The sequence below is a fragment of the Haliotis rufescens genome, unplaced genomic scaffold (assembly GCF_023055435.1).
Source record: "Haliotis rufescens isolate VD_foot unplaced genomic scaffold, xgHalRufe1.0.p SCAF_3, whole genome shotgun sequence".
Taxonomy (NCBI): Eukaryota; Metazoa; Mollusca; class Gastropoda; order Lepetellida; family Haliotidae; genus Haliotis; species Haliotis rufescens.
The window spans coordinates 19538161-19554015 of record NW_025964001.1 but is presented as its reverse complement, the minus strand read 5'-3'; the positions used below and the strand labels follow the sequence as shown (position 1 = coordinate 19554015).

General features: G+C 37.5%; 1 protein-coding gene across 6 annotated transcripts in view; it reads right to left on the bottom strand.

The window, feature by feature from the left end:
* The window catches only part of LOC124137048 (neurexin-3-like), a 181742-nt gene that overhangs the window by 29924 nt on the left and 135963 nt on the right, over nt 1-15855 (bottom strand). For 5 of the 6 annotated variants that reach the window (XM_048403877.1, XM_048403878.1, XM_048403876.1 and 2 more), the window contains 6 exons: nt 14876-14984; nt 13183-13257; nt 11080-11838; nt 9902-10021; nt 8077-8255; nt 7298-7469 (listed from right to left, as the gene is read on the bottom strand). In XM_048403877.1, coding sequence (XP_048259834.1) covers nt 7298-7469; nt 8077-8255; nt 9902-10021; nt 11080-11838; nt 13183-13257; nt 14876-14984 — 1414 coding nt within the window. The remainder of the gene's footprint in view (nt 1-7297; nt 7470-8076; nt 8256-9901; nt 10022-11079; nt 11839-13182; nt 13258-14875; nt 14985-15855) is intronic. The other variant, XM_048403880.1, reaches the window with a different exon arrangement.

Below are 15855 nucleotides of genomic sequence, written 5' to 3'. Positions count from 1 at the left end.
TCATGCTGATTTTGGCATCTACAACTGATTTTATTAGATTCCATTTTGAAGAAAAAAATGTATCAAATTACAATAAGTTGTATTCAATTATTTTCCAAATTCTCCTTAGGGTATACATATTTTTTTATGGTGGGAGGCCAAAAAAACATATCATATGTGATATTTCCGCAAAGATATTCTGTGAAGTCGACATACATTATTACCGTTCTGTTTGGAATCCAATCGTTAATCAGCCTTTGAAAGATGTGCCAAATCTGCTCATACAGAGCTGTTTCTGACTCTTGATTTGAAGATGACACACAAACACCATGAGGAGGAGCCAGGGAGACTTTGGTAAACTGGACACTTGTCTTCTGTGAAGTAACCTCCTGACTGCATTCAACTAATTTAGAGCACACATACTTCTTGTTTCTGCCAGAATATCTTTCAAAAGCGTCTGCCATTTAATTGAATTTTTCATGCTACTTTAAATTCAAATTTAAACACAAATGCTACCAATAAAGTAGGACATGCTTACCCTTTCATAAACACCTGGTGTCATCACTGATTTTCGGTGATCTATTATGATCTTTTATTATTATTTTGCCTTTTAGGACCTATGAAATCGGCACCTTTGAGACTGATTATTCTCTGGCACTGACGTTTTGAATTCAAGAAAAACAATGTGATACAAAATAAAAATGTGTTTTACTTTCGAAGCCTCATATGATATCCAACAAAACAAAATATAATTTTGCCAACAGGCTTATCAGCCATAGAACACCTACTGATGTTATCAAAACCAAAATGTGAAATATTTCACAGAATTTATAACAACACTGTATTAAATATAGGGCCAAAGGTCTAGGATGCAAGAGGAGACTTGCAGAGAAAATATGCTTGTTAACACATTGCTCTACTGCATATCCACCCCCAATACAAGCACATGACTCCATCAGTATTCTCACAGAATTTGTGTCCTGGCATTCTAATCATTTTGATTTGGCTTGACAGTGACATGAGTTTGTATATCACTGATGTCTTGAGATATCAAAAGTTCTGTTTTGTAAGAGCGATATGAAAATAAGTTCCCCTAAGGCATTTATGCATTGAATTTGAACTATCAAGAATGTGCCCTAAATGAGTTGAATTCAGAACATGATCCTCTTGGTTTCTTCTCCTTGGCAGCGGTGTCTTGTAGTGTCCAGTTTAACAAGGTCTCCCTGTTTCCATTGCCCACTCTAACCTCCAAGTAAGCTGAGGAGTAACTTTGACAGGCTCAGTAAAATGTCAACAGGGGTAGAACTCAACATCCAAGTCTGTGAGACAAACCAGTACTTGTAAAGATACACCATTTCAACATCAGACACTTGATGACACAAATAGAGGGTTGCTTCGGGTCACCACAACAAAGTGCCCAAGTAGAGTAATTATTGTATGTTGATTATTATGCTACTTGATCATGGACACAGTACTATGGCCCAGTGATCTTTAAATTCACATTAATATTTCTCTAGTGGTCAATAATATGAAAAAGAAACTTTCATTTGTAGGCATTGAGTATCATGTGCAAAAAGCAATTAACTTGTGACTGGTTTATGTATGGTGTCAGTCCCTTCAGTTATATCATTAACACTATAGTGTCACTTGTCCCTGTATGTGACACGTAAGTCGCATCATAACTCATGTAACTATCATCAACCAGTGTTTTAAGTCAACTCATTGCTGAATATTTCTTAATATTAGCTAGTATTAAGCACAACCACCTGCAGGTAAAGTGATGACCTAAATCCTGCTGGAGTATCGAGCAGGAAGCAGAGGCAATGTAAGTCCCCATGATCCCCAGCGAGGTGGCCTAGCTTTGGTTACTGATGGCCCATAGCTCGTGTTTTAAACTGTGAAATGATATTGTTGTGCCCAAATATGCTTTGCATTCATGGCTTACTTGTGAATATATCAACTTGGTCTTGTCGCCATATGGCTGAAATAATGCTGTTGCGACGTTAAAGTTAAACTCACTCACTCACCGTAGTGTCACACGTATACTGTAGTCACGAAGGGCCTGATGAGCTCTTCTGATGTTTAAGAGTGAGTTTTATAAATGAGGGAAGTAGAGACAAGATCTCTCTCTACAAAGAGTTCATGTCATACAAGGCAGACTTGTCTTCTGTTTTGCATTGTAAATGAAACAATTAACTTCATACTTGGTTGAAATGAGGGATAATGAAATTTAAATGATAAAATGTAAGGAAGTGAATTTAAATATTGGGTGACTGGGAAGTCCATTTAAGCTTGCGAAAGTCCAGGGCCCAGCTCCACAAAGCGATGTTAGGGCTACAATGATCGCAAGTCTAAGTCAAAGCATGGGATATCCTTAGCAACAAGATCGCTTTGCGGAACGGGGACCTGGGAAGATTCTTTTCAGAACAGCTAGAAAGGGATCTTATTCCCAAGTCACACAATGCTTAGAATGTGAAAATTGTCTCCATCAAGCAGACTTGTGCCAAGTAGTACCCCTATTTAGAAGAAACCTTCAAAACCATATTGTATTTCTTGTTTTCAGTCTCATTTTCAAGTAGCTGTATGAACTAAAACACAAACATTTATCATCCACAGTAAAGTCTGCTGGGGAATGGGTGGGCTGGTAAGATTGTTCTTAGGACTGTATCATATTTTGTTGCTACCCCTCCCTCACCCCAACCCACCCCATCACACACACACACACACACACACACTCTCTCTCTCTCTCTCTCTCTCTCACACACACACACACACACACCACCAATTTTATGGAAGGTCTTTTTTATATCCCACCCACGCCCAAATACATGTAACATATGACCCACCCCTTCCCCTAAAACAAACAGCCACAGGTACCATGCATAATAATGATACGATGACTAGAATCAAAGTGTTCCGATTTATATGAAAGAATTTTTAACTATATAAATTTTGTATTCATTTCCCCCCACACACCCCTATAGGTGTGATAAATTTAGGCGACCTCCTTCTTTTACTGTGTCTTATTTTCAAGACACCTATCCCCCAATTCTCACCGGCCCAACATCACCTATAATATATGACAAGTACCTTATTCTTGTCAGGAAATGTTGATACAGAAGAGACTTGGTACATATCAAGTAAGGTACAGCTAAACAATTCAAATTTTCATGATGCAAAAATGTTCCTAACCAAATATTTCAGATATGAAAATGCCATGACCACTAAGAAAAATGCTCTTAAAAACAGATACCATATTTGTTGAAACAAAAAGCAGAATTTTTTCTTGTTTTAAAAGAGTCATTAAGGATTTGAAAGTGGGAGCTGTGTTTTTCCAACCAGTACATGTTACAGCCAAATTGACATATGTCACAACAAATTAATCATTTGTTGTTCTCGAGTTTTGCCACAAAACTAGAGCGAGAGGTCATTAGCTATTTCACCATCTGTTTGTAGCTCCCAAAACATGTAAATGACACTTTCATGCACACAGTTTTGCATCTGAATCTATTATTTTGTGACATCAATTTCCTTGCCCTTATTGTTCAAATTTTGTTTTGTTTCTTGTTAAAGGAAGGTTATCTTTCAAAAATTTCAGTTTCCAGTTTGTATACGTCTATCATAAATATTTAAAAAATTAGTTCAGGTTTAACCAGTATTTACTATTTCCAGACCAACTGGAAAATACAAAATGATGAAAGATTTTCTAAGGTCAAAAGCAGTTTTTTAAACCATGACCATAAAACAAGAACAAATTAACATGTCAGATCATTAATTCGACCATGACATTGATGAATGCTTGATTCTGATTGGTTAAAAAGAGGTTTCATGTCAGATCATAAAGTGATTGATGTCACAATTACAGTAGTCATAATGAAGAAAGACCATACATCGCATTGAATGTCAACAACATGGGTATTCACCTTAATAAGCACACTGGGCACAGGGTAATGGACAAAGTGGGGCACTTATTAAAACCATAAATAATTAGTTAAATTTATTTTCTGAGATAGAGCGGCAGTGAAAACAATCAGTTCAAACATCAATATAAAAGCATTTATGATATAAGTTACTAGCCACTTAAATGACCCTGTGAATCTGTTTTCTGTAAAAATAATCTGTAATATACACAAGACAATATGGACTGTCACATATGTTTTTGGTCTTACTAGGGGGTGCGTACAAAGATTATTTACAAATTGGTCTGGAAGTCGGTGGGGGATGCTAATCGGTGCAGGGAACTTAATATACAGCATATATGGTAATCATAACTCTGTGTCAGTTTTGAATCCTCTTAAATCATTTGAATACAAGTAAAGTTGTACAAACCCAGCAGTAAAACTATCAAATTGCAGTTTCATGCAACTATACAGAAAAGCTGTGTTCGCCAATACACAGAAGTATTAAGAAAACATTCAGACAAGTAGCATAACATCATGAGGAGGAAGGAAAATCTCACTGCAAAGTGTAATTAGGCCCGAAGAAGATGAACATGTTAAAATCAATGCAGGAATAGAAACAGTATCAAAAATTCATGCTGTCAAAACAAACCCTCCATGTAGAATTTGTTGTTAGAAACAACAGAATTCCGTCTGCTGCAGCCTTATTTGGGAATTGCGTTATTATAAATGATTGAAGTTTGTCTAGAGTTTTAAATTAGAACAACATAATACTTTAAAACGGCCAAGAGGCTTAGTGACTTTTTTCCTATAGGATATTCTCACTACACCTCAATTTCTATAAATTTCCTTGGAAGCAGCACCAGCAACAACACAGCTCACACTAACAACAGTCATCTTTATGTGTCAGCAGTGTGTTTGATGTCACATTCAGCGATTTCAGCCATACGATGGAAGCCTGTAAATAATCAAGTCTGGAGCAGACAATCTAGGGATGGGCGAGATGAGCAATGTTCCAATCAATCAACCAAGTACCCAAGGCTGACCTCCTGATCCCTTTAGACATCTTTTATGACAAGCATAGCTTCCTTCCAGCATGGGGACCTACTCTATGTAATTTTATTATATATTTCAATCATTACTTCTAACGCAAGTTTTTTAATTGTCCAGACATTTCTATATATTAGTTGTAGTTATTAAGCTGATAATAAAAAAGACATTCATAAAGCATAGTAGTTAAAACAAATTATAAAGTCAGCAAACATTCCGATTGAAAAGGTGAGATTAAATTAACATGGGAAAACAGTTCATCTTTAGCTAAGTCATGATAATAATTACACTGGCAACTGCAGTTGTAATTATAGACAAACAGGAAGTCATCCTGGGCCCCGTTCCACAAAGCCATCTTAGCGCTAAGGTGATCGTAAGTCCCGTACTTTAACACTGGCTTATGATAGTCGTAACGCTAAGATCGCTTTGTGGAACGGTGCCCTTGTCAATACCATACAACATTCCCTGACTACTACGTTAGATTACCAAAATCAGGATAATAAATCCCTACCTACAAATTTAACAAATTACAAATCTAATACATGATTAAGAGATAATTCATAATTTCAACTGTTGTAGGTTATCAACTGTCAAGTTTTTCGGGTTTTTTTACACATGATTTAGTCTGGTCTGTGAATAAAACCACTAAAAGCTATTTGATGGCGGTTTGTAAATAATCGAGTCTGGACCAGACAATCCAGTGATTGACATCATGAGTACTGATCTATGCAATTGGGATAAAATGACATGCATCAACTAAGTCAGCGAGCCTGACCACCAGTTGCGGTTTATAACATGACTGGTTTGCGGCAGACCAATTCTAACCTGCCGCTAAAAGTAATGAAATTATTTTGATATCGTAATTGTTGACATTTAGCACACTATGACATCAATGTCACAACATCCATATGGCTTAATGTCAGAACCCACATCTAAATACTTTTAGAAAAGCTGTAGCCATAATATCTGTAGAAGAAATTAACTATAAATGAGTCACTCGGATTAAATGCCAGTTAAACAGTATTTCAGTTATATCATGGCATATGACAGCTTAATGTGGGAGGAAAGTTTGAAGTGATGCAGGTCTAAGAATAGTTTGCCACAATAGTGAAACCCAGTCTAGTGCTGATAAACCTAGAATGAATGAGGACAAATTGAACAAACTGTCATTGGATTCTGGCAAGCCCAAGGGACACAACTCTGCACAAGGATATCCTGATATGTTTACTGATTTTTTTATGCCGTTAGTTTTATCCTGTATAAAATTTCAGCTTCACTGTATGAATGTACAAAGAAAACAATACCGGGACAATACCGATAGCCTAGTGGTTAAAGTGTTGGCTTGTCATTCTGAAGACGCAAGTTTTATTCCCCACAATGTCTGAAGCCCATTTCTGGTGTTCCCCTGCTGTGATGTGGCTAGAATATTGCTAAGAGCAGTATAAATCCCGAACTCCCTCACTTATTCTGAAATATATATCAGCACCACAAGTCATACTTAACAGCCTTCACCATACAAGTGATGCACAGTATAATCCAATATTTTTCAACAAACTGAAATCAATACTTTTAAGAAGAATTTAGGTCATGTTTGGACCAGAGAGGTCTATTCACACCCAGTGAAACTGTTAGTGTTTAAAGAGTTGTCTCCCATTCCATAACTTCCTTACAGAACACGACAAAGATTATCCTGATTTTGGTTTACAATACAGTATTTGTCTAGTAAACTTCGTTATTTCATTGAAATAGCCACACCATCTAAATATTCATATTATTTTTACCAACAAATATTCAAAAAGCTGCATTGCCTTTAAGGGAAAACATCAACTTTTTTACAAACATTTATTTTTCAATTATGGAAACAATATCTTCATAGATTGTATGGCTATTGTCATGAAATAACTTTACAGTTGATACAAGGCTTATTAAAAAAAACAACTCCCGGCCAGCAAAGTAATCACAAAGTCAAAGAAAAATTGTATTAGATGTTAGTTATTTCATACATACATATTGAATAACATATAAAACAAACACTAGAAGAATAAAACCCATTACATCCACATAACCTCAGCATGATAAGTTTCCTGACAGGTAAATTATAGCATTTATAGCACATTTACAAGTTTACCATGACACTGCATTGTGTTAGTATCCTCTCTAACTCTTCATTCTCATGCAAGTGAGACTGTACAATATAGCATGTCAATATCACTGTCTACAGGAATCAGTTGATGTCAATAGGTAAAGCACTTCTCTGTCAACATGCATCCATGCTCCATCGAGACCTTTCACAGATGTCAACATTGTCACTATATACTTAGAGATTTCAATCATGCAGTTAATGTTACTATCGCTAGGGGCACACCTACCTCGGGGGTTCTTCGTCTGCATCATGGCGTTGTCAACTTGGATGGTTGAGTTGGCGCCATTTCTTGTAAACCTGACTATGTGGTATTTCCCATCGTTCACACGCTCAAACAGTTCTCCAATTGGATGGTCTGATGTCCCCATGTTGTACACCACAAACACGTTTCCATTTACCTGGAAAATGGACCACATGTTAAGAAAAAACAAATAAGTTCTCAGGCAAAGCCTTAAAAACTGGTGATGGGGCAGTCTCTTTTTTTCTCATGTTCCTAATACGAGAGTTGATTGATAAGTTCTGAGCCTCACATAGAATGAATTACAAAATAGTTCATATTCCTCCAGTATGTCCCTTTCCCAAAGGTCACAGACCCCTGCTTATTTTACTGACTCAGTTGTTTTTTTGACATACCTCTATAACATCATTTCATGTCAACAAAACAAGATTTCACTATTATGCAAATCATTCTGAACGGTTCAGAACTTATCAAGCAATCCTAATATCTAACAAATAAAGTCAAGCACCTAAAATATGGCTCTTGGAATCATATCTATGAAATTTATCCCATATTCTATCATTTACCAGATAGGAATCTAATACCATATTCAATCTATAAGCACCCCACTCCTCCAAAACAAAAATCTGTTAAAGCCAGTGAGACTAAACACTGCTTTTTTATGTTTCATATTTAATACCATTGTAGCAGTCACACACATTGGGAGATATTTGCACTTGATATTACTGAGATGCATACAGTATTCCTTGATCAAAGGGTTTCCTTACCAGTTCCAATTCGAGGTAATCATCATAGTTCCCACTGTTTATTCTGGCAAGTACAGCATCCTTGGACCGCGTTGTGAAGCCCAGGGCTAGGTTGTCCCGGATTGCATTTGGATGTTTTCCTTGAGGGTGGGACAAGATCACCATGCCACCATTAGGGCCAAACTCATAGCTGGTGCTCTCTGCAAACACACAGACATCATAAGATGACCCACACACTGATAGGCATAACTGTACAAACAGCCCAAATTGTCCTGTATCTTTATCAAAATTTTCATGTTGGACTGCATCGGTGCCAGGCTCTCATTTTGCTGTGTTTTTGTGATTTTTCCATCTTTTCACAAAATTTCTGCATTACCTTTCTTTCCACTACCCATGCAGAAATGGCCAATTCATTTTTGGTACTAAGTTTTGTATAGATGTTGGCAACATATTTATATTTTTGGATATTTACGATTTTACTACTTTTGTGTTTCTTTTTTTGCAGAAAAATATATTACTCATAACACCTATTGGGCAGTTTGAACATCACAGATTTTTCAACAAGATTTATTTCAAGAACCAACAAATAAAACAAGAAAACAGCGTTATCACTATCCCCTGCAATGGGGCACATTAGAATTTTGGTTGTTCAAATAGTAGTGAATATAAACTATGAAACAAGAGTCCTGTAAAGCCTTAAGAAGAGATGGGCACTAGGGTAGCTTCACATAATCAAATAAATTTATTAAATGTGAAATAAATACACACAAAAGGCCCCTTCTCTGGAAAAGATAATTTATGGCACCAATTCTTGAACTCAGTCTTGTATATCTTAGATAAACTAACTTCAGTAGTTTCTGAGAAAACCTGTCCCCATTGCAGACACTATGCACTGTGTAAAATAACATGGATCAGGGGCCATAACTGTGTATGCTCAAAATCTAAGCAAGGGAACTTTCATTCAAGTAACTTCAGTAGTTTCTGGGGCCATAACTCTGTAAAGAAACAAACTTAAGGCACCAATTTTTGGACTCATTAAAGATAACACCAGTAATATCAGTGTGTACAATTTCATTTCTCTAACTTAAATTGTTTTTGAAAAAACTTGTCTCCTTTGAGAAGCAGACAGTTCCTATATCCCCAGCCCCACTTTGTGGTTGGTGATAATAAATTAGGTATATCATGAAATTTAACACCTTTATTTGCAAGTATGTGTCATTTTATACAGGTTCGAGGCTTTTATAAGCTATTTTTGTGATTTGTAAGGTTTTCAAGGTTGTCACTAAAATTCAAGTCCTTTTCAAGCCTGTATGAACCTTGTTTTGAACCTTAGATATATGGGCTGTTATGAGCTAAACTTATGAGACTCAGGTTTCGCAAGATGCTTAATAACTACATTGTTTCAGCTGAAACAATCACTACAAGGTTCCCTTCTATAAACTAAAATATTCATGTTATTTGTTACATAAATTTGTTACAAGAGTTATAGTATCGGTGGGGGCACCCAGTTGCGTCCCTTGGGCACACCAGAAACCTATGATTGTTGGTTTGAATTTCAGTTCGCCCTAATTATGTTTCTAGGTTTGTCAGCACCATACCTGTGCTCGTGGGTTTCACCAAAGTGGTAAACGTCTAGGACCTGCATCACTTCGGGTTTTCCTCCCACATTAAGCTGACATGCAACGATAACTGGAATACTGTTAAAAGTGGCGTTAAACCCAGCTCACTCACTCACTCACTATAGTATCGGTATCTCACAATATAAAACTTTATGAATTCAGGTAGGGTTTGTAGCAGACTAATGTGATTGTTTTCAGTTGATCTATAGGATGCCGATTGTACATACTTTCATTACATGTGGTGCCTTCAAATGATGTCATGTCGCAGTCACAGTTGTAGGAGTTCCACTGCTGGACACAGCGGCCGTAGTTGTTGCAGGAGTCAGCCTGACACTGGGTCGTGGGGCCTGAAAGGGCAGGAGGAAACAGTAGAAGCAAGTCACATCAACAACAGGCACAGAACACTCTGTTACATGATTTGGTTTGGTTTGTTGTTTTACGCCTCACTCAGCAATATTCCAGCTATACGACGGCGGTCTGTAAAGTAATCGAGTCTCGACCAGACAATCCAGTGATTGATATCACGAGCATCGATACACACAATTGGGATCGATGACCTGCATCAACCAAGTCAGCGAGCCTGACCACTCGATCCCGTTGGTCGCCTTTTACAACAAGCATAGTCGCCTTTTATGGCAAGCATGGGTTGCTGAAGACCTTTTCTACCCCGGAATCTTCAAGGGCATTCTCTGTTACATGATATTATGCTACCATTACACTGTGTTGCATGACGTTGTGTAACATGACACTGTTACATGATACTATGCTACCATGACACTGTGTAACATGACACTGGGATGCATGACACTGTGTAACATGACACTGTTACATGATACTATGCTACCATGACACTGGGTTGCATGACACTGGGTTGCATGACACTGTGTAACATGACACTGTTACATGATACTATGCTACCATGACACTGTGTAACATGACACTGGGTTGCATGACACTGTGTAACATGACACTGTTACATGATACTATGCTACCATGACACTGTGTAACATGACACTGTGTAACATGACACTGTTACGTGACACTGGGTTACATGACAGAGGCTTACATTACATTCATTGAACCAGGTATGAGAGTTCCACTTAACTTCTATTAACACACGAGCATTCATGTCTGAGTGAATATGTTCAATTTAATTCACACAATAATCCATCCTTCACAACAGCCACAACAATAGAAGTTGTCAACAGTCAACGAGAAACCACTCAATAAGTCAAATAGCAATTTTCTGTCTGGGCTCCATTTCACGAAGCAATCTAAGGGCTACGACTAACATAAGTAGATGTTCAATTATGGGAGTGATGACAAACAATTGTAGTCATATGGCTTCATGAAATGGGCCCTGGTTCCACAATGCTGTGAAGCTGAGATTATAGGACCTCCTCACCTTTGCATCCCTCTACCACGGACTCATGTATGGTGTCCGCCTCCTTCACAAGCTGTGGCAAGTAACTGTTCAAATCCAAAGAACCCAAACAACCCAGGAACCCATGGCGAGACTTGATATTTTTCGGCAGAGAGTGGTACATTGTCTTCCTCACTCCACCCACATACAAATGTCCTTCCAAATTGAAGTTAACAGCGTGGGCTCCCTGTAGGTTGTCCACGGTTGGGGTATTGTCGTCCACCCTGATCAGCTGTTTGTATGTTTGTGGACGCAACAACTTCACCTCATGCCATTTGTTGTCGTTCAACACTGACTTGGAGTTGGCCCGTATCCGTTCTGAGCCATCTCCCATGTTGTATACATAGTACAAATATCCTTCTGACATTTCTATTGCAAAGAAATCCTGCCCTCTGCCAGAGTTATAAAACAATAATCCATAAGCTTCTGTTGTTTTGAATTGAAATGATAATGAAAAATCCTCATACGCTTGAAGCTGATTCAAAGTTGCAAATGCAGATGCTGACTTGAAGGTTACAGGGTCCCTCACAACATAGTCATCAGTGCTAAATCTAGCTGTCACAACAATGTTTTCTATATCTCCTATTTTAGCCAGCTCGAAGAATGCATTCTTGTTAAAGAGGAACTGTTGCATAGATCCGATGAAGCCCGAGTAGTCCCCGAGAGAATTATCGTCTAGCATCATGTGACCGATCTTGATGCCACGGAAGTCCAGATCCTCCACTCTCCCACCCATGTCAGCTGCAATGTCATAAATATAACGGTTAATATTTCTGTCAAAATGGCCAATTTCAGAAGTAATGAATGAGTATCGCCTGACTGACAAAAAATGTCATTACACTGTTGATGAAACTTGACGATTAAAATTTTGTTGATTTATAAATCAAGTAATGATGAATACCAAAATATCTAAAGCCTACTTGAGTGTGTTTTCAATAATTGCATATCATTTCATAATGTGACATTGATGCATGTGATATATAAAGTCCTGGGTACACAAGAATGGTCACTTATACCAATAAACTGCCAATTCATCCTTGTTTGAAAAGTAGGTTAGCCTTAGGAATACTTCGCTATAGTATAGAAAAAATAAATAAATACTACAGATGAAGAAACTCTATCTATCTTCATCATATGCCAGATACGGTATACCTGTACATCACAAAACATAGTTTGAAGTAATCATGGTTCATATGATTGACTGTAATGTGCAGACCAAAATACAACAAAGGGAAAGACACATTACATGCACTGACAGAGTTGTCTCCCATTAACTACTCAAGTCACTACAATCAGCTTCACATGAAGATGCTTCATAAGAATATGTGCTGTATATAAGTTTTATAGCTTACATAGATAATTAACGGTACAATGTGGATTCTACATCAAAACTAAATTGTAGCATTGTAAAACAATGTTTGCAGTTGTGTGGTAGAAGAAACAAAGAGGTCATCATGCAGTGATGGTTAAGTACTCTCGGAACCAGTTTCCCGCATTGTTCGAGGTAAGTCAAACAAGTTAAATGTCAGATGACCAGTAATTCCTCTATTAGGTTGCTGGCTTTATTAGCTAGTTATGATTTCTCCCCAACATGTTTTAAATGGGAGTGCAAGAGTGGAGGTTTAGAAACATGTCCTTTCATAATTATTTCACAATATGGTGTTTTCAACACGGAATTTAGTACTGACTATAAAAGCGTTTGAAAGCTCAAGCACTGGTTCAATTTATGAGTATAGAAATTATATCTGGAATTTCTGGTAAATTTGTTACTGCAAAGGTTTTAAATACAAAACGGCCCCTTAAAACATGACCAAACATATAGGAACTCATTTAGTGTCATAATATCAAGATGCGTTGCAACCAAAAGAAGCAAACAGTACATCCCACGTGATACACTTGTAACATAAATACTCTGGATGAGGAAACCACAAGATGACCAAAGAAAGATGTGCCCAATAAAACAGAAAATTGTCAAAAAATCAAGCCCATGTTGTTCAAAATTCTGAAACTAAAACCTTGAAATGATAAGTGCAAAATGAAAACATTGACACATGGCACCATACACAACAAACATAGGTGTTATACCAGCAGCAAGGGGCTCTAAAGAGCCAATGTAAATGACGTTGGAATCTAAGGAGGTCTCCTGTCCTGGAAGCTGGTCTGAAATACAATACACACACAGGGTTCATCATATTTCTTTCTTCATGTCAAGTTCCTGTACAAGTCCATACTTTTAGTGCCATGTACCATTCTTTACGGCTGGGACGGGGAGCTCGGGAACTCAGGTCGGTAGGGTCCTGAATAGGACCTGGGTACCCAAAGACCACCCGGACCCATGGTTAGTTACGTGATATATTGTTCAGTGCAAATAACAATAGTGTAGCTAAGTATACTGGTAAAACAATTCTGAATCGGACATTTTGTATCCAACTTGATACTTACAGCGGGTAATAGGATTTGGTACCCAAGGAGTAAATTTCGACTCGTCCCACCCATACCATTCATTTTGGACAAAATAATCACTTCCTTATTATTTTGAATTGATTCAAGAAAGATGTCACATGTAGTCAGAAATTCTGCCATCCACTGAACTATTAATGATATTCATTTACCTATCAATTGTTAACAGGTACAGTCGTGCCCCGCTTATACAGACTTCAGATATCCGGAAACCTCGGTTCCTGGACGATTTTCATTTAAAATGAAATAATTACTATATAAATTTACCCGTATATACGGAAATTCAGGTTTCCGGAACCGGACGGTCATTTTCATACACAAAACACTGAAATGCACACAAAATTGTTTCACTTATCCGGACAATACACTTCCGCTGGTGGTAATCCTTTGATTCGTGAGAAGTCAATTAACCAAGTGACACTGAGTTATGTTTGAGACAGGCCTGTTTATTGTACATGTAATCCCCTTCGATAAATATGGCGTCTGTGGAGGTCGGAGGTCAAAGTTGTGTAAGTATGGCCTGTCAACCAGCGAAATGTAAGCGACACACAGTTACAGCACGCGAAAAAAGGGAAATTTGTCTGTTTAAGGAAAAACACACGTCAGCCAGTTTAGAAACCATCAGTAAGCATTATGGCACTGAATTTGGACATACCATAGGAAAATCGACAATTGGTGACATTTTAAAAGACAAACAGAAGTGGCTAAATCTCCCGGAAAATTCAAATGACTTGTCACAATCCCGTGTAGCAAAACACCAGAAGCTGGAAGATGCATTATATCTTTGGTTGTGTGACATGACAAGTCGTAATGTATTTATTTATTATTTAAGAATAAAGATTGAGTGGATGTATCTGTTTGCTCTGTCATCTGTCATGAGTTGCATAATTGAAGGTAAGTAACTCTTCCAGTAAGAAGCTGGTTTCAGTTATACAGAAATTCGTTTATACGACTGAATTGTGAAATGACGCAAGTGTCCGTATAAACCAGGCACGACTGTACTTCATTTTGGACCCATTTCATTTTCGTGAGCCATTAAATGCAATAACACAAATATATGATATCATGTGGTTTTAAGATTTTTAATAAAATTTCTTTTTCCAGAAATAAATGAATGAACACCTTGACTGACTGTAATTTAATCATGTGGAATACAATAACTTATTTCAACAAATTTGTTGCTATCAATTAATGTACACCCACAGGGCCTTCAGACAAAGTCATCTGGGAATTTAGACTTTTACTGCATATGACTAAAAAGAATCACTCCAATTCATTGAAGTGACATAAAATATTCTAGACAGTTGTCTCCCTTTACCTGTAACGGGTCTGTGAGAGTCGATACCAAGTTCAATAGTCTGGGCTCGACGTTTGATGACAACAGTGTGCCAGCGGTCATCGTTCAGGACACTCCCCACTGTCAGTTCCTGTGAAATGAAAGTATCAGTAAAAATAATGCAACACCTACTATTTTGTAATCGTTCTAAGATCTGAATAATAATCTGCAGTAAATGTATAGTACTCCTGCCTCGGGATCTGTTCAACACTAACAACACAGAGGGAGATCTGTGTGTCCCAAAGAATGACAACTGGCCTTTTGAAGTGAGAAAATCCAACCTCACTTTGTATACGGTTCTGAGCTCAATGTGTACTGTGACATATAGAGACAGAGCCAAGTTTAAACGCTTCACTGTTACCCCTTCATTGAAAAACTGTTGTTTCCTACTGATTATCTGTACAATGGCATATATTTTGTTACTCTGGAATAGCAATTTTTGTGAATCTTTGTGTGTTTGTTTGTTTGTAGCTTAACATCACATTCACAAGAATTCCAGCTTTATGACAGCGGTCTGTAAATAATTGAGTAAGGACCAGACAATCCTGTGATTGACATCATAAGCATTGATCTTCGCAATCGGGATACGATGACATGCACCAAACAAGTCCAAGAGCCTGACCGCCTGACCCTGTTAGTCGCCTTTTACAACACGCACAGGTTTCCTATTCTATCCCGGATCTTCACGGGTCTTTTGTGCATCTAAATAATGACCTGACATGATGGAAAGTAAAAGGTGTTATGTATCTAACCATTTGTTTCATAACATTATGATACTGGTGCCCATAATATAGTAATAAAATATGGAGCTTTGCCTTTAGATGCATATGATACATGGGTAAATGTATATGACATTTGTAGGTGCAAAATTATATAAATATATCAAATAAAGTATTATGACAGTGTAATGCGGATGTCAATCCAAGTTTTAGAAAACATAAACAACATTATTGACTTATGTT